Source organism: Durotheca rogersii (assembly GCF_024521655.1).
Source record: "Durotheca rogersii strain YMJ 92031201 chromosome Unknown GGS23scaffold_1, whole genome shotgun sequence".
NCBI lineage: Eukaryota > Fungi > Ascomycota > Sordariomycetes > Xylariales > Xylariaceae > Durotheca > Durotheca rogersii.
Genome location: NW_026251232.1, coordinates 1,348,228 through 1,373,770, shown reverse-complemented (window position 1 = coordinate 1,373,770; position 25,543 = coordinate 1,348,228). Strand labels below are relative to the sequence as shown.

At 58.0% G+C, this 25,543-nt stretch overlaps 6 protein-coding genes across 6 annotated transcripts; 3 read left to right on the top strand and 3 right to left on the bottom strand.

Moving 5' to 3' along the window:
- Positions 1-2,187: 2,187 nt before the first annotated feature.
- GGS23DRAFT_592000 (centromere protein H (CENP-H)-domain-containing protein) lies at positions 2,188-3,198 on the bottom strand (the record flags this gene model as incomplete). The annotated part of the gene is made up of 3 exons (XM_051517817.1): positions 2,188-2,581; positions 2,751-2,928; positions 3,054-3,198. 3 exons carry the CDS (start codon positions 3,196-3,198, stop codon positions 2,188-2,190), a joined length of 717 nt encoding a protein of 238 aa, XP_051376919.1.
- A 1,307-nt stretch (positions 3,199-4,505) lies between these two features.
- GGS23DRAFT_17731 (uncharacterized protein) lies at positions 4,506-5,195 on the top strand. Its single transcript, XM_051511601.1, has 3 exons — positions 4,506-4,676; positions 4,874-4,985; positions 5,079-5,195. The coding sequence occupies exons 1-3, from the start codon at positions 4,603-4,605 to the stop codon at positions 5,103-5,105; spliced, it is 213 nt and encodes a 70-aa protein (XP_051376918.1). The 5' UTR covers positions 4,506-4,602; the 3' UTR covers positions 5,106-5,195.
- A 5,332-nt stretch (positions 5,196-10,527) lies between these two features.
- On the bottom strand, positions 10,528-12,106 carry GGS23DRAFT_608807 (uncharacterized protein; the record flags this gene model as incomplete). Its single annotated transcript, XM_051520233.1, has 3 exons — positions 11,579-12,106; positions 11,131-11,381; positions 10,528-10,989 (listed from the first exon to the last, which is right to left on the bottom strand). Exons 1-3 carry the CDS (start codon positions 11,817-11,819, stop codon positions 10,528-10,530), a joined length of 954 nt encoding a protein of 317 aa, XP_051376917.1. The 5' UTR covers positions 11,820-12,106.
- Positions 12,107-13,292: 1,186 nt separating this feature from the next.
- On the top strand, positions 13,293-15,661 carry GGS23DRAFT_602085 (putative cellobiose dehydrogenase; the record flags this gene model as incomplete). The annotated part of the gene is made up of 8 exons (XM_051519279.1): positions 13,293-13,341; positions 13,417-14,286; positions 14,353-14,477; positions 14,548-14,641; positions 14,696-14,745; positions 14,808-14,886; positions 14,999-15,231; positions 15,377-15,661. The coding sequence occupies 8 exons, from the start codon at positions 13,293-13,295 to the stop codon at positions 15,659-15,661; spliced, it is 1,785 nt and encodes a 594-aa protein (XP_051376916.1).
- A 1,869-nt stretch (positions 15,662-17,530) lies between these two features.
- On the top strand, positions 17,531-19,806 carry GGS23DRAFT_602084 (aldehyde dehydrogenase; the record flags this gene model as incomplete). The annotated part of the gene is made up of 8 exons (XM_051519278.1): positions 17,531-17,557; positions 17,664-17,757; positions 17,850-18,237; positions 18,416-18,644; positions 18,719-18,842; positions 18,905-19,314; positions 19,415-19,508; positions 19,670-19,806. 8 exons carry the CDS (start codon positions 17,531-17,533, stop codon positions 19,804-19,806), a joined length of 1,503 nt encoding a protein of 500 aa, XP_051376915.1.
- Positions 19,807-20,577: 771 nt separating this feature from the next.
- On the bottom strand, positions 20,578-22,889 carry GGS23DRAFT_17415 (cysteine proteinase). Its single transcript, XM_051511577.1, has one exon. The coding sequence runs from the start codon at positions 22,636-22,638 to the stop codon at positions 20,695-20,697; it is 1,944 nt and encodes a 647-aa protein (XP_051376914.1). The 5' UTR covers positions 22,639-22,889; the 3' UTR covers positions 20,578-20,694.
- Between the last annotated feature and the right edge of the window lie 2,654 nt (positions 22,890-25,543).

Here is a 25,543-nt window from a genome sequence, read left to right as displayed (position 1 = left end):
GACGGCTTGCGTATCCCAGCTCTCCTGCTATTTATGACAACTCGGCAGTAGTTGCATATTACTATCTTCCAAGCGGCTATCCTCACCGACATGGCGCCCCCTCGCTTCTTACCGTCCATCCAAACAGCGGACTGGAGACGGATGAGGCACCTGGGACAACCACACATGCTACTGTGTCTACACAGGCCGATACATAATAACACTGCAAGCACCTGCGTCAGCCAATAGCCTAGCACGTCGCGAGTATCATGTTCAGGATGCTGCATTTTCGGGCCATGCTGGTTGTTGCACCAGCGCAACACCACTCCGCAAAATCCCGTATGCTAGCCTCTTGAGCTTCCGTGTCGTCTTCGACCCTTCCCGTTCCCTCATAATGTTGTCACTTGAGTGAGCGATGCATGCCCGCCGTGCGGGCTATGGCGTCGTACGACCGTCTCGACACAGCGCATGCCGGTATGGTTAGGCACGTCGAGTAATTGTAACGCGCTGCCGGACACAAGCGGTAGCCAGAAGAATACAACACATGCGGATGGCCCGGGTTGAATCTCGATCTGCCTTGGGTCGAGAGCACTAGGGGTTTCAACGCTACCTACAGAATTCGGTGGTGTAGCAATTTGGAGTACACTGGGGACATCGTCATTTCCACACGCCGAAAACATGGCTCATAAACTGATAGAACACTGGTGAGGCTTCCTTCTTCCTAATCGGGATAAGTTGACGAGGGCTTTTATACTCTCCCGTCTCGCCTGGATTCGGCTAGGCGAGATGGGATGGAAAGATAGGACGGGACGGGTAAGGTTTGGGCGCGACTATGGGTACCATCACACAGCTTCTTTTTTTTTTTTTGCACATGGAACACAGGCACCATGTCCAGATCCGTCAATCATGTTACTCTGTATCAGCGGCAAGCCGGAGTGTTGTCTCTCATTCCTGATTATGAGGCATCAGATGTCTTGCTAGGCCAAAATCATCAAAGCAACATCAGCTAGGTACCACGTTGCCCGGGCCTGGTACGTACATGCATCCCCTATTGCACAAGCAAGACCAGCTACAAGCTGCGCCGAGAAGATACAACGCGATGCTCAAGCGAGAAAGGGATGGGCCCATGTGCATCAAACACCGTACTCCCGCGTCTCCTCGAGTGATTTTACATACGGGGTAGGATGGCGTTTTTTTTCCCTTCCCCCTTTGTCTTCTTCCCCACAGTCGACGGCGCACCATAGCCAAACAAGGCGACTATCGATGATTCCGGCAGAGGCAAAATAAAACCGTAGAATTTCCCCAGGATCATGAACCCAGATTGATTAATTCTAGGCTAGGCACTCCAGGCGAACTATGTAGTTCCGCGCAACCCACCTGTCTCGTTTACATCACGTGCGGGAGCAAGCATCGAAAGGGGCGTTCTTTTCCTCGCACCGCCGGTCTCGCAGAACCCTCACACCAAATCCCTCAACGTCAAATCGGAGACGGGAACGATCCCATCGTAGTTAGATTGGGTCGTGTTATTCTCGGATAGCTGCGCTTTATTCTACTCGGCCATGAGAAAGGGGGAGAAGTGAGGACTGGCCTAGACCCAAGCCTAGTTATCATTCCCTCGTCTCTGTGATCGCGCCATCAACGCAGAAATGCATGCTGCGCGACGGGCAGGGCTTCGAAAATTGCGATTGACCCCCCGACAGACGTGCCCCTCACGTGATCATATCCATCCTAACCTAGGTGAGCCAGGAAATGAGAGCTCATGGGTGTGCTACCAACTACCTACTTCTCCCGTCCGAGGCTCGCTAAGGGCATGAGTGATGCGGACGGCAGAATTGCTATCGGCAGTACGCTGGGCCATGGATCTGTTTGCTGGAGAGGTGGCATGCGAGGTGATGGGCTTAATTACTGGGCGACCAACAAGACCCGGTCGGGCGCAGGTGGACTCGCCTATCTGGAGGCGACCCGCGCGCAAGCCAGGTGCGTCGCACGGGCGGGAAGGGGAGTGCAGCGGCGGCGGCAGGAGCAGTATGTCTATTCGTTGATACGTAGCGGGATTGTTCCTGAGTTGGAGAGCATGTCACGACGGTCCTCGTTTATCGCTCTAGTCCCACCTAGCGAAATCCGTCCCTCGCATCGCCCATCCCCGTTTCCCTCCCGTCCCCGTCCCCATGACTCCTCTCGTCCGCGATCCTGGGGGTTACCGTGGTGTCACACGACAAAGTCGTCGTCGTCCTCGGGGTCGAGCACCACATCCCGGAGCACCGGGTCGGCGGCCCAGTCGACGCCACTGCCGGCGACGACGGCACTCGCGACGCCGCGTAGGGCACGCCAGCGACGTCGGCTGCGGCGGACTTCGGCCTCGAGTTGCGCGATCTCCGGGCCGGGCCGGGCCCCCGCGCCGGCGAGGGCCTCGGCCCGCTCGCGGTCCGCGCGCGACGCCAGCTCGAGCACGCGCGCTGCGAGGTCCACGTTCTCACGCCCGAGCCGCAGGCTCTCACCCTCGACCTCAGTCAGCGCTACGAGGAGGCTGCGCTGCTCCGCCGCCTGCCAAGCCAGCGTCGAGGATAGGTCGTCGCGGGAGTGGAGCAGGGGGAGGAGGTCTCTGCGGGCGGGGCCCCGAGGTGAGTATGCGGGTGAGTAAGCGGGCGGAAAAGACGGGGTGGGATATGGATGTGGATATATATACATAGGTATGTAGACACATACATAAATGCAACATGCGTACGGGTGGGAGATACTAGGGAGGCAGGCCAAAAAAAAAAAAAACTTACCGCTCGATAGGGGAGGCCCTGGTCCCGTTGTGCACCGCCTGTAGGATCGGGTTGGCGGCTATGACGCTTTCCGCGACCTGGTTCCGCAGCACGTATCTAGACCGCGATTCCAGGAGGACCTTCTTTGCCGCCTCCACGCCGGCATTCGCGTCATCTCCGGTGGCGGACGAGCCTGAGCCTGCGAGCAGGTAAGATGCACCAAGATGTCAGCAGCCAGGCGAGATGCGGCAAATTGTGTGCGTACACGCGGATGCGGACAACACATAGGCACCTATAAATCAGCCGTTGGATAGGGCGACTGACCCGGAGCGTATTTCTTCTGGGCGGTCAGCAGGGCGATCTCCAATTGAAGCTGCTGGAGGCGGTCGTGCAGCTCGAGGACGCGCTTCTCGTCGCGGGATAGAGGGAGTGGCGCCGGGGCGGCGGATGCGGTCTGCTCGTCCTGCATCGTCGCCTTCGTCTGGTGATAGGTGCCGGACGGCAAGCCGGGTGTCGTATCGCCTGGCGTGCCGGCGAGGGAGATGGGCGAGGAGAGCGTCGATTGGCGACGGGCGAGGCGGGCGCTCGCGCCGCAACCAGTATCCGCTTCGCTGTTATCGGATCGCGTCGCCCTGAGCGACTGAATGGATCTCTCGCCTTCGCTATGCTGGGTCTGGCGCTCCGTTGACCGTGATAGGGTGCCCGCTGTGCCTCTCGGTGTGGCTGGAGTTGCTTGGAGCGAGTTGCTGGCGTGGCTGCGATGGCCTGATTTTGGTCGGAGTATTACGTAGCGCGTGGCGGCCGGAAGAGGAGACGACTGGTGGCCGTGGCGTTGCCTACCAGGTCGCTCTTCGGATTGCCGGCAAATCAGCAAGTCCGGAAATATTGTTCTCTGCGCCCAACTTATCTCCCGTCCATAGATCTCTGTGTGTTTTATTCGGTGCGGGTTGGTGTGTCGTCCTTGTTTCATTGCCCAACCCACCGGTGACAACCCGCAGCCCCTCTTATCTCTTATACCCTCCGCCCGTGATGTGCCATCTAGCGGCACTATATCTATGTAAACAGTATGTTCATTCCGTTACGCCGTATAACATATTGTCGATGCAGGCAGGATATACGCCATACTTGTATCTCGGCTGAATACGACAATTACATGGCGTTGCCACTTGGCGTTTTGGAAACGGGCTGGAACCGCTACCAGGCCAGTTAAAATTCCTTGATAATCTTTTACTTTTCGACGTTCTTATTCTAGATCGATATGATCTCGCTCTCGCTCGCGCTCTCTTACAAGGGGAAATCTACATCCACCCGCGCTCGGGGAGCCCCGTTACGTATATATTCGTTACCGCAAGATATACCAGAGCGCCAGGGCGCCACAGCGGCATTCACGTCGATAACGAATAGCGTTATTCACAGCCAGGCCGGTAGCTGGCTGCCAGTCACACCCCTACACGCAGCGGGATCGGTGGGGGGGGGGCGTTTATTTGGCTAGGCCGTGACGAATGCGCCAGAACGCCGAACCGCTGCGAGAAAGTGGCGCCTGACTTTGCCTGCCTTGTCCCGTCTGCCAGCTGACGCTGACTAACCGCAACAGTCCGACCCTTACGTACCGCGGAGGCCGATAGAGCTTCGCTCTTGTCATCCGAACCTACCTCTCTACACCATCCAGCTCTGGTCATCCGTCTCCCTCCTCCTCTTCTTCTCTCCTCCTCTTCCTCTTCCCCCTCCTCCTCCTACTCCTCCTCCGTCTCCGCCTCCGCCTCTGCCTCGCGTCCGCCCGTGCGAGGCCTCTCTCTGCTCCTAAACCGCCATCCGCCTTCGTTGCTCCACCGTCGTGCCCTTCCATTCTTTCGGGGGATGGACTGCACACACCATGGCGACGCAGACGCAGGTGTTGATCGCCCACACGGGCCAGCGCCTGCAGGTCGATATATCTCAGTTCTCCTCGTACGTCGATTTTCATGTCGTTGTTCTTGCCTGTTGCCTGTATCTGCGCCCGTAATCTATCTTGGCATCTATGTCGAGGCTCACATGCCGATACTCGCGATTCTCTCTATGCTTTACTCAGAGTCGATGACGCGATGCACGACGCCCCTTCTACTTTCCCGACTATGATTTTTAATAATAACATTTTCCCCGTGTAGTCTCGACGATTTTAGGGGCTGGGTGGCTCGGCAGAGCGCCATACCTGTGCAAAATATCGTCGCCCTCACGTCCCAAGGGAAGACGGTAAAGATCCAGACGATACAGTTAGAGGTTAGTCAGCCATCGTCCTCGGACGTCTCCCTTGTTTTGCCCCCTAATCTGCCCCAACATTCTAGGAGCTTACCCTGGCCACTTTCTAGAAAGAAGTTTACATTTACGATATTCGAATAACTCAAGCCTCTTCACCCGGAGCTTCGAACAGTCTCATCTCCGAGATCGCCTTCCCTAAACGATATGCCGTATCCGCCGCCCCGAATTCGATCGAGAATACGCACTCCCTGCAAGCATGGCAAGACCTTTTTAAGAGGCGGCGTGACTGGGCCTTGCGGGTTGTCCAGGATTGCGGTGCTATGGCGAGCGCGGCGCAGGCACGGTACAGCGAAATCGATATTATGTTGAAATGTCTCGATGCTGCTGTAGCCAACCTCGATACGGCCGTCAAGCCGATAGAGCCCAAGCATGCGGAGTTGAAGAAATGGGCAATGCCGGTTCAAGAAGAGTATGCGAACCTGGCGTCGAACTGGGAGCGCTATCTCGAGCTGGCGCGAGGCATCAGCATCTCGCCAGCCATGGTGCGCTTCATGACGGGCCAGGATGTCCGTAGATCCCGCCAAGCCACGTTGGAAGACCTCATCGACCCCGAACCTACGCGAAAAGCGGGAAAGCTTGCTGCTACATCCTTGAGAAAATTCAACAGCAAGATCTCGGAGTTAGACAAGACTACCGACAAGATGTTTGGTAGCTGTAACGAACTGTTCGAGGATTTCAACAAGCTAGTTGGTCGCTCAGTGTTATCGCACACTAATGACTGCGCTCAGTTGCTGGAGGATATTGAGGCGGTTGCGAAAAAGGTCGATACCGATTACCAAACCACGTTGTCGTATATGAACCAGGCAAAGGATGTCCCGCAGGCATCGAAAACTGCCGTCAACCACACAAAACAGCTCCTACCTAGTATCCAGAACCGCGCCTTGGAGATGGACGAGATGCTTCGCTACGCTACCCGGGCCCGCAACGAGATCGCGGCCGACTCACTTGCTTTCATGCGCAAAATTGCCGAGATAACGAGTCTCCACCATAGTGTGAAGACTCAGATGAATGCCGTTAACCAGGGCGAGGAAGAGATGACGACGTTTGACTATCTGCGTCTCATCCAACAGCTCCCATACATGTACGCCTCTTTCGTCGTCGAGGCCATACGACGTAGGGAATGGTCGGAAAAGGTCAAGGTTGACTCTTCAACCTTGCTCAACGAGATGGCTGTCTTCCAAGACGAGGAATTAAAGAGACGACGAAAGTGGCAGAAAATGGTTGGTAGCACGTACGGCCCAGACAAGACTGAGAGCAGTGTTCTTGGTCTCGAAGTTAACCTGCGTGGTGACGATGAGGCGTGGCCTGAGATGACGAAGCAGGAGCTTGACGAATTCTTAAACGTTCTGAGGCACCAGAATACAGATGCAGCGATTTTGGCCGATATTACGAAGCTTATCAACGAACTTAACAACCCCACAAAGCTGCAGTCAAAACGGCTAAAGGCCTTCAAGAACGGTAGCGTCCACGAGACGACTCTTGGAAGAAGCGGCTTGCTCATCCGCGGCGATGATGAGGTTCTTAGGAGCCTCCACGACGACAAATCAAAGCTGGAGAGCAAATTGAAGACGGCGGACAGTCGGATCCGTCGCTTGGAAGACCTCTTGCACCGCCAAACCCAGGCATCAAGGCCGTCGCCCCTAGGATACCTTTTCCAACCCGACAAGAACGGCTCAGTCATCTCAGTCAAGACTCCACGATCTCCCGAAGGTCGACGTCGATCGTCAGTGTCGGAGAACACCGAGGTCCTCTACAATCGCATTGCGCAGCTAGAAGGAGATCTTAGCGCCCAGCGGGAACGGTCCGCGATTTTAGAGAAGGAAGCCAACGCGCATGCTGAGCACATGAAGAGTCGTATGGACGAAGTTAACTCGACGAAGCAAGATCTTCTAGGCAACATGGAAGCCCTCAAGAGAGAATTCCATGACGAGCGAAAGTCCCTAGAGGACGAAATTAAGGCCCTGAAAGCTCGCCTCGAGGAGACCGAAGACGAGATCGAGCACTTTGGCGAGTCGAGAGAAAACGAGAAGATCACGTACGACGAAAAGCTCCATTCTTTAGAGGCGGACGTGGAGCGGCTTGAAAGGGAGAAGAGGGAAGACAGTCTGAAGACCCAGGGCCAAGTCGAGTTTTTGCGCAACGAAGCTCGGGTGCAAAGGGAACGCAACGTGTCCCTCGAAAGGGAACTAAAGGAGGCACGCGATAGGATCAAGGAGCTGAACAAACGGGCCGAGACCTCGGAGGAGTACAGGGAGACACATGCTCGCTCGCTCAGGGAGCTACATAGCCAGCTGTCGCCCGCCGAAGAACCCCCCCTGGACTTCGCAGACCTTGTTGACGCTGTCACTACTAAGTCTAACGATGTCATGGCAAAACTGAACTCCCTCGAGCAGGATCTGTCCCTCGTGAAGGCTGATATGGAACTTGCCCAGAAAACGGTGAAGGAGGTCAAGTCCGAGTTACACATCGCGAAAGATAAGCTCTCTAGCGAAGAGATGAGCGCAGTCCATCTGCGGGAAACTCTAGATAAAGAGAAGAGCAGATGCGCTACTCTCGAGATGGAGGTGAATGATGGACGCGAGCAGCTTAACCAGCTCAGGACAAAGATGACCGAGGGCGAGACAGGATCGGAAACATTGCGGAAGAAGCTAGTGGAAGAAGAGAAACGGGTCGCAGAGCTCTCCGAACAACTAGCGTCGAAACATTCCCAGGTAGGCAGCCTCGAAGAAGAGGTTCGTATGTTCCAGGACAAGTTACAGACGTCGGACTCCAAGCTCGAGGCTCTCAATAGTCGATTCGAGGTTCGCAATGTTCGTACCAAGGACTTAACTCAACGACTCTACACCCAAAACGAGAGACTGTGCAGGCTGCTCGAGCGTCTCGGCTTCTCAGTCACGCGGAAGGACGGGTCGATGGCTATCCAGAAGGTCCCGCGCTCGGAGCGGTCTGCCCAGAATCCCAACGATTCCTCCGACCCCGGAACCTCGATACGGCGTTCCGTATCCCTAATCAGCAATCCTCTCGCCGATAGCGCCGACCTCAGGTTGCTTTACTGGATGAATGCCGAGGACTCGAGCACCGAAGACGAGCAGTATCAAGCCTTCATAGCCGGCCCAGGAAATTTCGACATCGACGTGTTCTCCGAAGCCATGTATCGCCGCGTGAAAGAAATCGAGCACACCGCTCGGAAGATGACGCGAGACGCTCGGAGTTATCGCGAACGTACACATGATCTTGCCAAGGATGCCCGCGACAAGATTGCCTTCAAACAGTTTAAGGAGGGCGACTTGGCCCTGTTCCTCCCTACCCGTAACCAGACGACGGGCGCCTGGGCCGCTTTTAACGTTGGGTGTCCGCATTTCTTCCTTCGCGAGCAAGAGAGCCACCGTTTACGCAGCCGCGAGTGGCTTGTAGCTCGCATAACCCGCATCCAGGAGCGTGTTGTAGACTTGTCTAAGAGCTTGCAGTCTCCCTCCGGATTGCCATCCGAAGGCGAAACAGACTCTGTGAATACCGGCGGCGACGAGAACGATAACCCTTTCGACCTGTCGGACGGCCTACGTTGGTGGCTTATCGACGCACATGAGGATAAGCCCGGTGCCCCGTCTACTCCCGGCCTTGGCAAGTCTACCGTTGCTGCCAATAATGTCGCAGCTGTGGCTGACATGCCAGCCCATGGGCGGCCGAACAAGCACAAATCCAAATTAGGTCCCATCGGTGGGATCGAGGGCGTGAGCAGAACCCTTAGCAAAAGTTTGGAGAGCAGGCGGAGCAGCACCGCTTCTAAGAAGGCTCTACCTTTTGGTACCAGTACGGGTGGCGTCGGGAAGGGCAGCGGGCTGGCCAGCGAGACAAACAGTCTACGTGCCGTGACGGCCGACAGCCCGGCAGGGACCAGCCCTCCGGTCGGACAAGGAATCCCGGACGTCGGCGCAACACTAGAGGCGTCATCGAAGGGGACTAGGGACAAGCAGACGACGACGACGGGCGAGCAGCAGGACGAGGTGCGTCACGATCTTGACACACTCCTTGGTCCCTGAGACGCAGTCGCTGATGGGATTTAGCGCCGGCGATCAGCCGATAACGCCCCACGGCTAGCTCAGGCTCGCCCACAACAACAACGCCGACGAGGGGCGAGCAATGTCGCTGTCGAAAGCCCCATTCGGAGAAGTATCGTATGGGACTCGCTGTGGAACCTGGATGTCAGCTACGGCAAATGATGGTCCTGTAGTCATGAATCACAGCGCCTTTAGCCGCATATAAGCATACCTGCATGCATTAGATATACCTTTTCCCCTCCCCGCATTAGCGTTGGAAGCGGCTGCTGTCGGCTTCATAGACGATCTGGTGGCGAACTAAGCGGACTACGATTTCATCGCGGCCAAGAACTACATGGCTTGGCCTTTTTCGCCAAAAGAATCATTTACTCCTCGTCTGTTGTTTCCCCTAATTATCGTTACGATGCACAACACCGGCGTATGGGCGGATGGCGAAAGCCTGGGTACGAGGAGCACCGTGGCATGCGGCAGATACGGTGGCGCCGGACTTGGGGGTTACTCTCGCACGGCCTTTATCACTTCGCCAGGAGGATCAGGTTGCCAAATCTGTTCAATGTCGAGTTGTGAGGCCAGGAGACTTGCTCAGTTGGCCGCAACGGCGTGGTCTTTTTATATGTGTGGATCGGACGGGAAAAGGGCGAGATTGCAGTAATAGAGGTGGAGAGGTGACTCACGAAGCGAGGGACGGTTAGAAGGTGTATGTCACCCACGTATGTACGTACTTAGCCCCAGGGGGCTACCTAGGTATGAAGGACACATCGAGTACCCTGAGCCGTCTTGCTGGCGCTGTCTTGTCGGTGATGTCTGCCGATGTGCCCCGGCCCCATCGCGTAAACGGTCACAGCAACTCCCCGCCTGAGTCGGGACAACTCGTAAGCTTTCACGATTCCTGGGTCGGGGCTATGTTCGCAGGTATCGCACCGGCTTCTCTCCCTATGTAGCCCGGCATTCTCGACCTAAGCAAGACAATCGTGGTAGAAAATGTGTGCGTGACTGTTCTTTATGTACATATACGCGCGATTCTGGTAGCTTCTCTACCGCTACGTGGGTAGGACGGGGGGGAGGTGCGTAGACAAGTCACTTCGCGCTATATACACGCCATCGCACACACGCGGCGCCAAGTCCTCCTCGACGAGGAACCGTGACGAGGTCCCCGTGCCTCGCGCGGAGGCAAGTTACGAGCCGCCGGCGCCGGCGCTAAAGTTTTTCAACCCCCGCCGGTTTGCGCCCGTGGCTGGCACCGCGAATGGATCGTTTTCCGTTCCAGCTTCCAGCAGAGTTTGGTTCGGCGGACGTATTCCCTCCACTGCACCCCCCTTTCACATTGCGCCCTTTGTTCCCTGAGCCTCTTACAACTCCCTCCTCTCCTCCTTTCTCGCCTCCCCCCCTCTCCCACTCACTAAGCCCATCGTGTGCACGCCCCCGGGGGGGAGGGGGGGGGGGGGCTAGGCGTCCTCGGCGACGACGCGGACGACGCGGTCGACGGGGTCGAGGTCGCGGGCGACGCTGATGCGGACGGGGAAGTCGCCGAGGCGCTTGATGCGGCCCTCGGCGGGGAGGCCGCGGATGGCGACGGCGTCGACGGCGTCGGGGAGCGCGAGGCGCGGGCCGCGGACCGGGTCGCGCTCGAGGACGTGCTCGCGCGCGAGCGCCAGCACGTCCGCCGCCGACACCGACCCGTAGATCGGCACGATGGCCCCCGGCGCCTCGCCCGACGGCGACGACGCCGCCGGCGCGTCCATCGACGATACCGCGCCCGCCGCGAGCGCCGGCGACCGGGGCGTCGCGGCTGCTGCCGGCGCCGCCGGCGCCGCGAACGAGAAGTCGGCGACGCTCGGGATCGGCTTCCGCGTGAAGATCAGGAGCTCCGGGAGGTGCGTTTGCAGCAGTTGCAGCGTGTCCTCGGGCTGCGGCTTGGTCAGCGGCGCTGGTCCTCTGCACATCTGCCAGGGGGTAGGGAAGGGGGGCGGATCACTGAAGTGAGGGAGGCAAGCAATCCCTTTCCCGCTTCGAAATTGTGTCGGGGTGGGGGGGAGACGCCAACTCACCGATAGCAGCAGGGGGTCCCTCTTGGGCTTCTTGGGCGCCTCGGCCTCAGACTTCGCCGTGCGGCTGGCTTTGGCGTCGGCGGCCTCGCCCTCGGGGACGTCCAGCTTCGCGCCGAAGGTGCGGTCGCGGCGCCCGATGGCGGCCTCGGTCAGGCCGAGCTCTTCGAAGCGCCGCCGCGTCATGTACTCGGCCTCCGCGCGGGGGAACCAGTCGTTGCGCATGCGGCCTGGCCGCACGCGGATGATGGCATCTATTGCGGGAGAGGTTTAGTCAAGCCTGCTACTAATACTATGCTCGTTTCCGGGTCGTGAGGGAAAGTCGTTCTCCTCCTGTTTCTTTCCTTTCCGCCTCCCCTCTCCTCTCCGCTCCTCCTGTCCACCAGATATTACGCGCGCGTGTATACAATGTTATGCCTCGAGGGAAACAGAAGCGACCGAGCGCTCGTACCTTTGCGACCAAATCCGTGGATATCCTTGAGCAGGCGCACGGGGATGCCCTGCAGGTCTTCGTCCTCGGCCTTGCTCATCCTGACGCCGCGGGTCTGCGTTAGTGATAGGGGCGAGACTCGCATCGTCGTCGTCGTCGTCGTCGTCGTCGTCGTCGTCGTAGATGAGGATGGCGTGGGCCGGGCGAGGCGCCGCAGGCAGCTGAGACATGTGGGCGGGCGGGCGAGGCGGGGTGAAGCCATTCTAGAGGATATCGGGGAGGGAGGCCCGTTGGCGCTTTCTTGCGTATACGTTCTCTCCTAGCTGGCGAATCGCCCTGCTCGTCGACGGTTTTGCGGCGTAGACGTGTCGGGGTATCGGCACGTCGAAAGCAGCCGTCGCTGCTTTCTGGTGTGAGGCTATCGCGAACGAGTTGCGAACTGCTACGAATTAATTTTTTGACGGTTTCGGGGAATCCAGCGGATCGCCAGTCTGAATGGAAGCTCTCGGCCAATCAAACTGGCATTGGTATTGGCCATTATCTTATCTCTTCTCATATTCCCGATGAATGCATAATGGAGCTTCGACATAAGGATTATAGCATCTAGCTTCAACACGTATATAAGAATTTCCCTCTATCATGCCCATAGCGTCGGTCAAATAGGGGGGACCACCTTTGACGACGAACCTTACTCATATTCCTGTCACGTATTTGCCTACAGCCAAAACAATCGCTGAAGGATACCATATCTGAGTTGGTGACTTGGTGCTTCTAACCGCTCGTCTAGCTGTTTGGTAGCCCCCGCAAAGGACTTCTAGCAACCATTAAGGCAATTCCTCCTCCTTACCCCCTTGCAGGTCTGCTTCATGAGTCTCATAATTGAGCTTTGGCAAATTCTCCGCGTGAATTATTTTATCATGTGAATAGGACCCATCCGTTTTCGTGGGATCAAACTCGATGTTCCGTCTTCCCTATAACCGAACTGAGTTCCTCTACAAGCCCTACGGGCTCTCGAGGGCGGTCTATGGATATTTTGCAATGGGCCTGGCCGCCACTTCGACGCCGAGAAGCGAGGGGAACGAACGTGAACCTATCCAACACCTTTTTGGGAAATCTACCGGGTGTGATATCTCCAATACACGATTCTAGTTGCGATGCTACGACACAGATAGTCGTTCCCCCCCTCTTTGCTGGGCGAAAGGCTTCCCATTTGTCTTTTGTAAAACACTCCCATATATTGCCACTGCCATACTTGCCTGTCCGTAATTATCCACGTCCACTTGCCCTCGTAAATCCGCCACGCCGCCGACAATCCGGTCCAGCCGTACGCCTCAGCATCACAGGGTCGTCTACCCCAGGTTTCTCGTTTCTCGGCTAAGTGCGCGAGGGCCTGTAGTGTACGTCGATCGACGACACGACATTCGGCTAATATGCCGCGTTAATTAAAAACCAAGGATCGTAGACCGCCGGTCAAAGAACGTGCTTGCCTGCATCCGCGCGCTTGTTTCCCCAGTTCTCACTAAGTTGCCCTTTCAGGAGGCGCTTGAGCGTACAGATGATGCTGATTAGGCACGTCGAGCCGTTTCTCGGCTGCTATACATACTCCTTGCGAGGAACGGCGGGGGAGACCTCATGCCCTCTGCCATGTGATGTTAAGAAGGCCAGCTCTACCTGCTGTTGAGATCCGATGAGGTCCTCCCTCTTAACTCTCACCATCGTGTCCCCTTCCATAGCCATGCGTGGTACTCCATATTTAAGCGCTGTTACCGCAGCGGCCTTGCTGCGTAAGCATGTCTAGTTCTCTGAATAGGACTGAAAAACGAACGTGTTGATCATTGCCCTTTCTAACACTATTGCAGTGTTCCTCAGGCCATGTGAAGCCAAGGCTAAAATTGCCCTGGCACCGCCGGTCTGTAGCAATGTTACCGAGAGCCAGACTTGGGATTACATCATCGTGGGCTCAGGGGCAGCGGGTATCCCGTTGGCGGACCACCTTTCGGAGGCCGGGCACACCGTACTGCTGCTGGAGAAAGGGCCGCCGTCGACGGGGATCTGGGGCGGTACGATGAAGCCGCAGTGGCTCCAGAATTCGACGCTGACGCGTTTCGACGTGCCCGGCCTCGCTAACGAGATCTGGCACAACCCCACGGGAATCGTCTGCACCGACGTCGATCAGATGGCGGGCTGCGTCCTGGGCGGCGGCGTCGCCGTCAACTCGGGTCTATGGTGGAAGCCGCACCCAGAGGACTGGGACCGCAGCTGGCCGGCGGGGTGGCACAGCGCCGACCTGGCGGCGGCAACGGAACGGGTGTTCAAACGAATCCCCGGCACGACGACGCCAAGCGCGGACGGTCAGCTGTATCTGCAGCAGGGCTTCGACGTGCTGACGTCGGGTCTCAGCGCGAGCGGCTGGGACTACCTCGTGCCGAACGACCACCCCGACCGCAAGAACCGCACTTACGGCCACAGCACGCACATGTTCTCGAGCGGCGAGCGCGGCGGCCCCCTAGCCACCTACCTCGTCAGTGCCAGCAAGCGCGAGAGCTTCACCCTCTGGATGAACACGACGGCGCGCCGTGTCGTGCGCGATGGCGGCCACGCCGTCGGCGTCGAGATCGAATGTACTAGGAACGCCGCTGGACACGCCGGCATCGTATCGGTGACCCCCGGCACCGGCCGCGTGATCCTGTCCGCGGGCGCGTTCGGCTCCGCGAAACTCCTGTTCAGAAGTGAGGTCCCTCTCACACCTCCCTGTTTTCAGAGCGGGCGATCACGCTAACTAGATGGAAACATAGGCGGAATTGGCCCGGTAGATCAGCTAAAGGTCGTGCAGAATTCGACCTTGGACGCGGCGACGATGATCTCGGAGGATTCCTGGATCAACCTCCCTGTAGGGCACAATCTGATCGATCATGTTGGCGTAAGCGCTCCTGTCTGATCTGAGTCTTACTACCCGCTTGCTCATTATAGATACTTATATCTGTGCTTAGACCGATATTGAAGTTTCCCACCCCGAGGTCGTCTTTTACGACTTCTACGGCGCGTGGAGCAAGCCGATCCTGAGCGACACAGAGAAGTACCTGGGTATGGCCCTTCAACCCTCTGCCGAACAGGACATGCGCACTAACTCTCCTGTAGAGAACAGGACAGGAATCCTCGCACAAGCGGCACCGAATCTCGGCCCCATCGTAAGTCACTAAGCCGCCCGCAAGATCCCGCGCAAGGAGTTCGCCACTGACGACTGCCCCAGTTCTGGGAGATCATCCCCGGCACCGACGGCGTCGACAGGCACCTCCACTGGCAAGCGCGCGTCGAGGGCACTACGAACAGTAAGTCGCCGTCGGAAACGCCGACACCTCGTTCTCTCCCTCTTCTCTGACTCCTCAGTTTTCGTCGCACGGTTTTCCGCTGACCGCCTCCCCTCACCCTCTCGTCGTCTAGTTTCTATGACTATCACCCAGTACCTCGGCACCGGGTCGACGTCGCGCGGGCGCATGGTCATCACGCCGCAGCTCAACACGCGCGTGTCGGTACCGCCGTACCTGCGGGACGCCGCCGACCGCGCTGCCGTCATCGAGGGCCTCGAGCGCGTGCGTCAGTACTTCTCGCCCATCGCGAACCTGAGATGGGTCCGGCCGGCGGCGAACCAGACCTCGACGCAGTTCGTGGATTCGGTGAGTTGTTTTTTTTTTTCTTCTCCCGTCTTGCTTCCTATTCCCTCGCACGCCGCATAGAGCCCCTTCACCTCTCCCTTACCTTCGCTTCCCCCCCGGAGTTTCGCCAGCGCGCGTCGCTAACCGCAGAAACCCGCGGGGACAGATCCCCGCGACGCCGGCGCTCCGGTGCTCGAACCACTGGGTGGGCACGGCCAAGATGGGCGCGTCGGCGGCGGACGGCACCGCCGTCGTCGACACGGACGCGCGCGTCTTCAGCACCGACAACCTGTTCGTCGTCGACGCGTCCATCTTCCCCGGCATGATGACGGGCAACCCGTCCGCCATGATCGTCGCCGCCGCCGAGCACGCCGCCGACAGGATCCTCGCGCTGCCCGCCCCGGAGAAGGCGGCGGCGGCACCGGCGGTCAAGGGCGTGCGTGCGTCGTGATGGTGAGTGGGCTGGAGAGCGGGTTAGTGTCGGGCAGGACCGGAGAAAGAGGGGGAGCGGAGAGCAAAAGGGAGAGGGGAGAAGAGCCGATTTGTGTGAATATAGGATTACTTAGCGTGGCTCGCTCGACGTTCATATTATATATGTGCTAAAGTACCTACGGCTTGCACTTACCGGTGTCCTAACCGCGAATCCGCGAGACTGGCCTGTCCGGTTGCATCGGGTTGCATACCCAACGCTACGGTTGCTGTTTGGGGAGATAGACGGTTGAGCCCGACGGCGACATTCCTGATAAGAACCGAGACGAACAAATTTTCGACAATCTTCTGGCCGTGTACCCGGATACTCTAACCAATTTCACTCAAATGACTGCGATCTGCGTTCGTATATAAACATTTTCGTCACGCGGTAAGGATTGCATGGAACGCGACTCTCTAAGAAATGATTAGGAACACGCCCAGTGGAAATCCGCAGCTCAAAGCGAAATAGGAATTTCTAGGTGGTCTTCGAAGGAATAATGAGATGCAGTGAAATCGCCGAGTGAATCACCATAGACGCCACAGCAGAACGAACTTTTGTCGAATTTTGGCCGATGCCCGTCTTGGCCCGTTGCCCGCCACTATAGTCGGCACGGGTAGTTCCATGCTCGAAATCGCTCGCGGCAGCAGGATGCGAGATGATGGAGGCGAAGACGCATAGCAATGCTATGCGCAGAAATCGGTTGGTCGGCAGGCCGGCACGTCCCCAGCTGATGTGCTACCCGGTCTCTTGATGCGGGAAATTCTCGATGGAGACGCCCCGACCACTGCCGACGAGGACACTATCGAATCCGGTTGAGTGGTCATTGGGGAGGATGGCGCCACGAACCAGGCATGAGAGATTTGGTGGGGACAAATCTGCATATATAGATATAGGTAAATAGAGAGACAGAGAGGTAGGTATATACTACGTAGTGTATGCCGATACTGACACTGCAAGACCGCGTCGAGGATTCGTGGATCGCATCGGAATGGGACCAACGCTAGACTGCTGCAAGGGACACTCCTGGCGAGGGAGACCTCTCGGGCGCCATGTTCGGCTGGTGGAGCCGTTAGTAAGCTGCGCTCTTGTCTTGGCTATGTGGCGCGACGTCAAGCCAGCCTCTAGGAGGCGGCCAGGTAGAAGGGAGGCTTCTCGGGCGACACGCCACGCCGTAATGGCTGTCGGGAAAGCCGGCCGATGCCCAATCTAACCGCGGCCCCTCCTAGCATTTTTGTTTCAGTCACAGGAACGTGTGCCTCATCGATGATTGGCGTAGTGATGGCGGTCTAGCTCGTTAGCAGGTCGGTCCCCGGGGGGAGGGGGAGGGGGACCTCGAGCTTCAGGGCTGCGAATGTCTAGTAGGCATGGACAGGTATACGCTAACAATAGCAATCGTAGCGCCCTGTCCTGGTATTGCTGTCTATGGGGGGAGGGGACGGGATCTTCCAGGGATTCGTAACCGTCTTATCGCCAGTTCTCCATAGTAATCCCTCATCAAGAGTTGTGCAAGGGGGGGTAATCAATAACCAGGTTCTCTTCGCCGCTGCGGAGCAGCCAGACACGCCCACAAGCCACCAGGCCGATTCGGCGGAGAGGCGGCGCGAGGATTGGCTAGGGGAGGGAGAGCCAAGCTGCGAGTCGTCGAACACTACCCGAGTGCTGCGGCCGCTCCCTCGTCGCCGATGCGGGGTGACCACGGTGGCGAAGGCGGACGCGCTTGTCGGGTCTGCGATCCAGCGCCATCTTACAGAATAAAAAGGCGCCAGCTCGCCCGTCCCGGAGAACAAGGTCGAGCTACTTCACCGACCTACTACGCCTATATACGGACTCAGGAAGAAATACTGCACAATGGGGGACTCGCAAGCACCGATCAAAGTATGTCGTCTTTTTTTTGTAATAGCGAGAAAAAGAAAAGGGGGGGCATAAGATGTACCCAACCCACGAGACCAGCCAACCGATAGCTGACCCGACGACGCTGCAGCTGAATCTCAAGAACCCGGAGCTCTTCCGAGACCAGGCATACGTCGACGGACAATGGATCGAGGCCAAGTCGGGCAAGCGATTCGACATCATTGGTTCGTCTGCGACGTCCCCTCGGGGCTCCCCCTTTACCCCTCCAGCTAGCGCAGGCATTCGTCGTAACTGACGCGCCCGCGCCCGCGCACAGATCCGGGATCGGACCGCAAGTTCGCGACGTGCCCGGACATGGCGGCGGAGGACGTGGACGGGGCGGTGCGGGCGGCGCAGGCGGCGTTCGCGGGGTTCCGGAGGCTGACGCCGCGGGCGCGCGCGGACCTGCTGTCGCGCTTCGACGCGCTTATCCGCGCGCACCGCGACGACCTCGCCACGCTCCTCGTCTACGAGACCGGCAAGCCCCTCGCCGAGGCCCAGGGCGAGATCGAGTACGCCGCCTCCTTCACCCGCTGGTTCGCCGGCGAAGCCGAGCGCGTCCAGGGCACCACCTTCCCCGCCGCCCTCCCCGGCCGCCGCATCTTCACCATCAAGCAGCCCCTCGGCGTCGTCGCCGCCCTCGTCCCCTGGAACTTCCCCATCGCGTGAGTCGGCCTTGCCCTTTCTTCTTCTTCTTCTTCTTCTTCTTCTTCTTCTTCTTCTTCTTCTTCTTCTTCTTCTTCTTCTTCTTCTTCTGCACCTCGATAACACACGTGCCCCTCCCCGGGCTGGATAGTTAAGAGACAGCCCGAGCTAACGCACAGCGTGCCGACCCGCGTCCAGCATGGTCCTGCGGAAGGCGAGCGCGGCTCTGGCCGCCGGCTGCACGATGGTGGCGAAGCCGTCGCCCGAGACGCCGCTGACGGCGCTAACGCTGGCGTACCTCGCCGAGCAGGCCGGGTACGCGAAGGGCGTGTTCAACGTGCTGCCCACGACGTTGGCCAACACGCCCGCGCTCAGCGAGGCCCTCTGCAAGCACCCGCTCGTCAAGAAGGTGTCCTTCACCGGCTCCGTAAGTCCCCCTCTCGCTTTATTTGCCCACGCAACTCGCTCTCCTCGAGAGGGGCCGGCTAACCAGACGCGCAGACGCGCGTGGGCAAGATCCTCTCGGCGCACTGCGCCGACAGCCTCAAGAAGCTCACGCTCGAGCTCGGCGGCAACTGCCCGTTCATCGTGTTCGACGATGCGAACTTGGAGCAGGCCCGCGACGGTTCGTTCCCCCGCCCGCACCGCCTCCGCGCGCTAACCGCCGCCTCCCCCGGCGCCGCGCAGCCCTCGTCCCGCTCAAGTTCCGGCACGCGGGGCAGGCCTGCATCACGGCGAACCGGGTGTACGTGCAGCGCGGGGTGTACGCGCGGTTCGCGGAGCTGCTGGCGGCCGAGGCGCGGCGGATCCGCGTCGGCCACGGCCTCGCCGCCGGCACCACCATGGGCGCGCTCACCGTCCCCGCCGGCCTCGACAAGGTCGCCGCCCAGGTCGCCGACGCCACCGCCCGCGGCGCCCGCCTCCTCGCCGGCGGCTCCCGCGTCCCCGACGCCACCGGCTACTTCTTCGAGCCCACCGTCCTCGCCGACGCCACCCCCGACATGAGGATCGCCTCCGAGGAGACCTTCGGCCCCCTCCTCGCCCTCTTCCCCTTCGACACCGAGGAAGAGGCCGTCGCCGCGGCCAACGACACCAGCGTACGTTGTTCTCTCCTTTTTTCTAATCTTTTCTTTTTCTCCGGCCTAGCACAGATATATGCTGACGATGGCGCCTGGGGGGAAACCCGGCCGCGCGCAGATGGGCCTCGCGTCGTACTGCTTCACCAAGAACGTCGACCGGCTGTGGCGGCTGTTCGAGAACCTCGAAGCGGGCATGATCGGCCTGAACAGCGGTACGTTGAATTGCCCCCTTCCCTCCCACTCCCCTTGCCCCCCCATCGTGCAGATTCCCCCCATTCCCTGGAGCTAGCCCCGCGAGGAGGGGCAAGCTGCGAGGGCGAGCGTAGACGACAAACGCATAGACTGACGTGTCCGCGTGCCGGAACTGTCGCAGGCAACTCGTCGGCCGCCGAGGCCCCGTTCGGCGGCATCAAGGAGTCCGGTTTCGGCAAGGAGTCGGGCAAGGACGTGGCCATCAACGAGTACCTCATCACCAAGACGGGCACCCTGACCGTCGAGGGCCAGTACTAAGAAACTCAGAGACGCGTCGCGGGCTCTTAGCTCGTCGTCCGGACTCTCGTTCGCGAGGTGCTGCTCGCTCGTTCTCCTATAGGAGGAAGGGAAAAGTATCTAGGCGACTCACCCCAGACGTCGAATTCTAGCGCAGGTCTGAAAGGGAGCGAGTGCATAGTTAGTCGAGCAGCTTGCATTCGCGCGGGTCGAAGTATAATAAGCTACGCGTGTCGCGATGTGTGGAAGACAGCCTTGCTGTGAATCCCGTTATAAAGCAGGCCCTTAGTATGCGTGCACATCTATCCTATGCTACGCTGGCTAGCCCGCGGGCATCTAATTTCTGTTTTATGTCTCCTCTCCGCCGGCCCGCTTCCCGTATGCGGCTTCCCAATACTCCATGATTTTGGCTATGTGTAGGGTCAAGATATTTTTCTTTGCGTCTCGAAACCAATCGTGCCACCGTGCTGTCCGTATCTCATACAACGAAGGAACTGACCTCGTAGTAGGGGAACTGTGCAGGCTCCCTCCAACACAGCCGGTCCGGGAAAACGGGTGAGAATAACGATGGTGACCTTTATCCGCCGACGATATTCGTAAATGCTACCCATAGATAATGCCCGCCTAATCAGAAGACGGGCCGAAACCAACGCCCATGAGGGTATGACGTGCATAGGCCCAAGCTACGCTCCCCATACTCTTGCCTCCCGTCCAAATCCGGTTGGACAGGTCGATAGCTCACCGCGCTGAAGTTCCTCGTCCCGGATTCTCGGGATAGCCACCCCACGCGGAACAGCTTAACCCGGGACAGCACACCCGTCTGCTAAGACTCTCGAGGTCCTGGGAGCTACGGCACACCACACAGTTATTCCATCTATTTCTAACCACCTAGGTGGTTGGCGCATTTTCCTACGATTCCGTCACACTTTCACGCTCCAGCTCGTAGAAGAGCAAGTAGACCTCTCGCTGCATGTTGAGTACTTCGTTCGTTTTCGCCTCCTTGATTTTCTCGTCGCTGATCCGCCACCACCGATCACTTTGCTTTCGGCGCTTTGGTTTGGAGCGATTCTTCTTCTTGGGCGCAGCCGTCTCTCCATTCGTCGCCGTCGGTGCCGTCGGCGTCTTTTCGGATGGGCTACCGGGCCGGCTGTTTCTCGCCGAATTCGAAATTCGCGACACGGTTGATCGGACAGAGATCGCCACTGATTTGAGGCTGACGCCGTCCGGGTCTCGGTCCTTGGACGTGGAGGTAGGACTGCGAAGCGATGATAGTCGGCTATTGGGGGTGGCTGAAGTTTGAGACATCGAATCCGCTAACGGGCTAGGTACGCTGTCGACGGACTGGTTTGACAAACTAGCTCGCGACGAGATAAAACCTAGGTCGGGCGTCGATGCCACGGGGCTAGGATCCTCTGACTTTTGCGCCGCAGCAACCCGGGGCGTCGAGATGGGGCTGGACGCAGCTGATTTCGCAAAGACGCCAGAGGCCTGGAAGGCGTTCGGCGTGGAATAGGGGAGGGAGATGTTCTGTCGACGAAATGATTCGTAATGGCCGCTGTGGTGGCTCCCTTTGTGGGTAACGGTGCCGAGTAATTTGTATTTATTGCGAGTTAGTAATCCGCCCATGACCAATTGCTCAGGAAAGGTAACCTTGGCCGAGTTCTTTTGCGAGATGCTATTGTATATCGACCGGGAGAGATGAATTGCCATGATTTTAGGGAACCCCGTCAGCCGTGTATGTTTTGCGATCTTGCACTTCGGCGAGTCCTTCAGGGGCGGCAGTTGGACATCGAGGGGAGGGTTTTCGGGGTCGATATCGATGGCACGCTGTAACTTCGCGATCGCCTCTCGTATGTCCGCCCTGGCGCTCTCAGACCTAGCCTGCGATAGCTGCGCTTCCAGCAGGCCTCTCGCATGTACGAGCCGGCACTTATCGCATTTAAAGTCCTCCACGTACTCGGTCTTGAAGAAGCCATCCAGACACGCGTTGAGTGAGGTTGAGCTTGACTGCGGGACGTTCAACGTCAGGGTGCAGAAGGTGCTCTCGGTCGGCTTTGTCTTGAAGCCGCACTGCTGACACTCGATCTGGCTTTCGTAGGTGCCCTCCATCGGAAAGCCTTCTTCCACCTCGCCTCGCGATGCCAACGCCGGCCCGGGCTCGGCGCCGGGACGTTCCTCTTCCGATCGCGTAGCATCGACACTCCCATCCTCGTTCGTGGCCAACTTTTCTAAGCGTTCTTGCACGGCATCTCCGTCTATAGGTGCCGACTTGTCTACCACCGCGTCGTCGCCACCCTTCTCCCGAGCAGCCTGCCGAGCTCTATGTCCGGCATGATATTCGTCGCACAGTCGCTCGGCTACGACCTGTAGAAACTCTTGCGCGTCTTGCTGCTGCCTACTAATGCGCTGCTTGAACGCGCCTTCGAGAACCCGGATAAAGCCACCGGCAGATATCGTCTTCCTATAGATAGGCCGCTCGTTGAGGGCGTCGAGGATGTCCTTCAGACCCTTCGTGACAAGCCCGGCTTGCAGGCCCTGCCTCTTCCAGTCCGGCGTGTTTTTATACGCGGCATGTTCGACAACCTCGCTGTAGACCCAGGTCTCATCTATACTTCGTCGGTGGGTTTCCCGGATCAGGTAGATTCGGAGGTCGGTGAGGCCGGCGAGAGCCTGAAGAACGGAATTGATGAAGCAGTCGTTTGCCGGGTTCGAGAGGCCCACCACGCCCCTCTTACGGGTCGAGTTCGAGTCGCTGTCTAGGAAGTAGTTGGGGGCGAAGACGTAGAAGAGGGTAATGGCAGCGAGAGACGCGCCGGCGGCATAGGTGGCGACAGTAAGCGGTTTCTCGGGCATGGTCGCGTGCCTCCGGCCGAAGCGGACGCCCGTTCCGGCTCTGCCCTCACGCTGCTAGGGTTGTCTCGTCCCCCGCCTTGCCTCAACACACGATCACTGCCGTCAGCGGTTGGGATAGATGCGGAGAAGGGAGAGCGAAGCGCAGGTAAGGTTAGCGACGGGCAGGCGGGAGGGGAATGCAGAAACCGGTATGCTGCCAGACACGCGAAAAGAGGAAGACGAGGTAGGAGACACAAGCCAGGTAACACGGCGGTACAGTGCCGTCCAGAGTTCGTCGGTGGAAGGATTGGGCAAAGATTGAAGGGGGATAAATGCCCAAGCCACGGTGCGGCCGGTATCGAAAACGGCGATGTCGACGTTAAGCAGCGTAGGATGCGCCAGGGCAGGGATGATGCATGTTGCCATTGGCTGCTCACTAGTCGCTATTCAGGAGGGGAGGGTTAAGAAAAGGCCGCGTAGCTCTGGGGGTGCTGTGCGTGCAATATAGAGCGTACAGGGAGGATGGAACAGCCAGACATTGGGAGACGGCGAAGGCTACGTGCTGCTGGGGGCTATAAGAGAGAGACACGGCTCGTAACACATGCCATTGCTGCCAGGAGCTTGACAAGGCGCCAATCCACGGCAGACGACGGCGACGACTACGTGGTAGATGAGACGGTGATCCGAGGAGGCCAACCTTGATGCAGGTCTCGGGACGGGGAGGGGGGAGGGGGGCAGCGAACGGGAGCGAAGGTGTACGAGAGAAGGAGAACGAAGTCAGGTACCTACTTAACCGACTTTGAGGGAGGAGGCACTACACTCCACACACACACATACACCCACGCCATCCGTCCGCCAACGAGATGTACAATACATGGGGGGTACAGGCGAACGCGCTGGCTTATGTAACGCCCTCCGCACAACGCGGGCAGGGATGACGGAAATGCCGGCCCTTGGCATCAGAAAAACGAGGGACTGGCGGCGCCGAAGGGACCAGCTACCAGGTACCTACAGGTACCTACAGGTACAGGTAGGTAAGTCATCGTCTTTTCTCGGCTTGCCAGCGGGCTGCGAAATGCATAAAACGAAGAAGCATAATTACCTAGAAGTTTCCCGTGCATAAATTACACGCGCTCTCCCGCGGTGCTGAGCAGGGGTTCGCCCTTCTCACCAGACGAAAAGATTTGAAGTACCTACCTATATATCATATTCCCTACCATGTGCCAAATTACGCGATGGGTGGGAAGACAGTAAACATCAGAGAAGAAGAGTCGGGAACGGGGAAAAGAAGTCGAAAACGACGTAATGTCGTAGCTATACCTATATGTATATATATGTATATATATATATATATTTTTTTTTCCACGGTGAATTCAGGCCCCCGCTATCGTCGTTATCCATCCCCTTCTCCAGCTCCGCCTCCCCTCCCCACACACACTTTCTCTCTCTTGCCCATATCGTCATCGTCCGATCTCTTCGCTCTCAGTCTCCCACGTGCCCGCGATGCCACTGTTTGTAGCGACAGGAAACCGCTGGGACGAGTGACGAAGGGGGCCCGGAGATCGCATTACCTCCGCCTTTCTACCCCCCGCCCCTGAATCAACCGTCGCAAACGCCGGCGAGATTGAAGACAAGCATAGCGACTTACCTACCTTAGAGATCTCCACCCCGAATACGCTTATGCGCTTGTGCACTATTTCGAACACGAACACTGGGCGGCACTGCCAGATAGTAGGTAAGTTCGCGGTCTACGCACGTCCAGACGTCCAGATGCACTGCATGAGGCCTCACTTCACCACTTTGCACCACTTGACGCCAGTGGGGGTGGTCCGGCGGTTGGTGTCGGTTCCCGTGGGCTCCGTGGCCCTGAACGCAACGTAGCCTTACTTCGATTTTCACTTACTTTTATCCTGTCTTTTTTCTTTTCTCCTCCTCTTTCTCGGGATCGAGATCGCGAATCCAGCCCCTCCGGGACCACAACGCGGGATTTTCTCATGCGGGGGCCCCATGTCCAGTATCCGGGCTATCGCCAATTCGCAAACAGAAGGGAGGCGCCCGTCTCATCCAATGCGCAGCCTGAAACCAGGGCATGTAAGCAGCCATATCAGATGGTGGGTTCAACCGTGAAGGGAGGAGGCAGTGGCCATAGTTCGCAAAGATGTCGCGACCTACCTACAACATCAGCATCAACCGATCGTCCTGTTGCCAGTCACTTCGTTCCACGGAAATGAGAATATGCCCTGGGTTATTATAGGCCAGTCCTGTCAGAACTCCCCAGAAATCATTTGCTTATTTTCCCCAGGGCAACGGAGGAACTATGACATGCTGGACCGTAAGGAATCCTACCTATGTACATTAGCCTACATAGCCTACGAGGGATGTGTAAGTAAGATATTAGATATGAGACAACAAAATGTGATATTGTACCTGGAAAGGCCCTTCTTATGGTTTCTTTACCCTCATCCCTTCAAGTCCTACTTCCCGCAATGCAGCCGTTGTTGTCCCATTAACTCAGCGACTCAGTCTATTTCTATGTAGACACACAGCGTAGTCCCGTAAGTCTCGTACATGACTCGCACCGAGTCCTCAAGGGCAGACTCCTGCCAGCTATGCCATAGGATAGTAATATAAGACTGCCAATAGGGACTTCAATGGAGAACCTTCGCGGCTCCGTCTAGAGGTGGGCAACTAGGCTAGGCTGAATGGGCCCTATTGTAATCCTAGGACGCCGAAGACAGCCAATGATATCCTTAATTTGACGATACAAACTCGTACTGGGACCCCGTCGCTAAGAACTAAAAGACGGTCTTAACGTATATTGAAGATCGAGTCACGATAACAGAGGTCTTGTCAGGAATACGTCCGTGGTTCTGACAGCGGTGTTGTAAGAGACCGCAGTCACTTATGACAACTGGCTGCCATGACG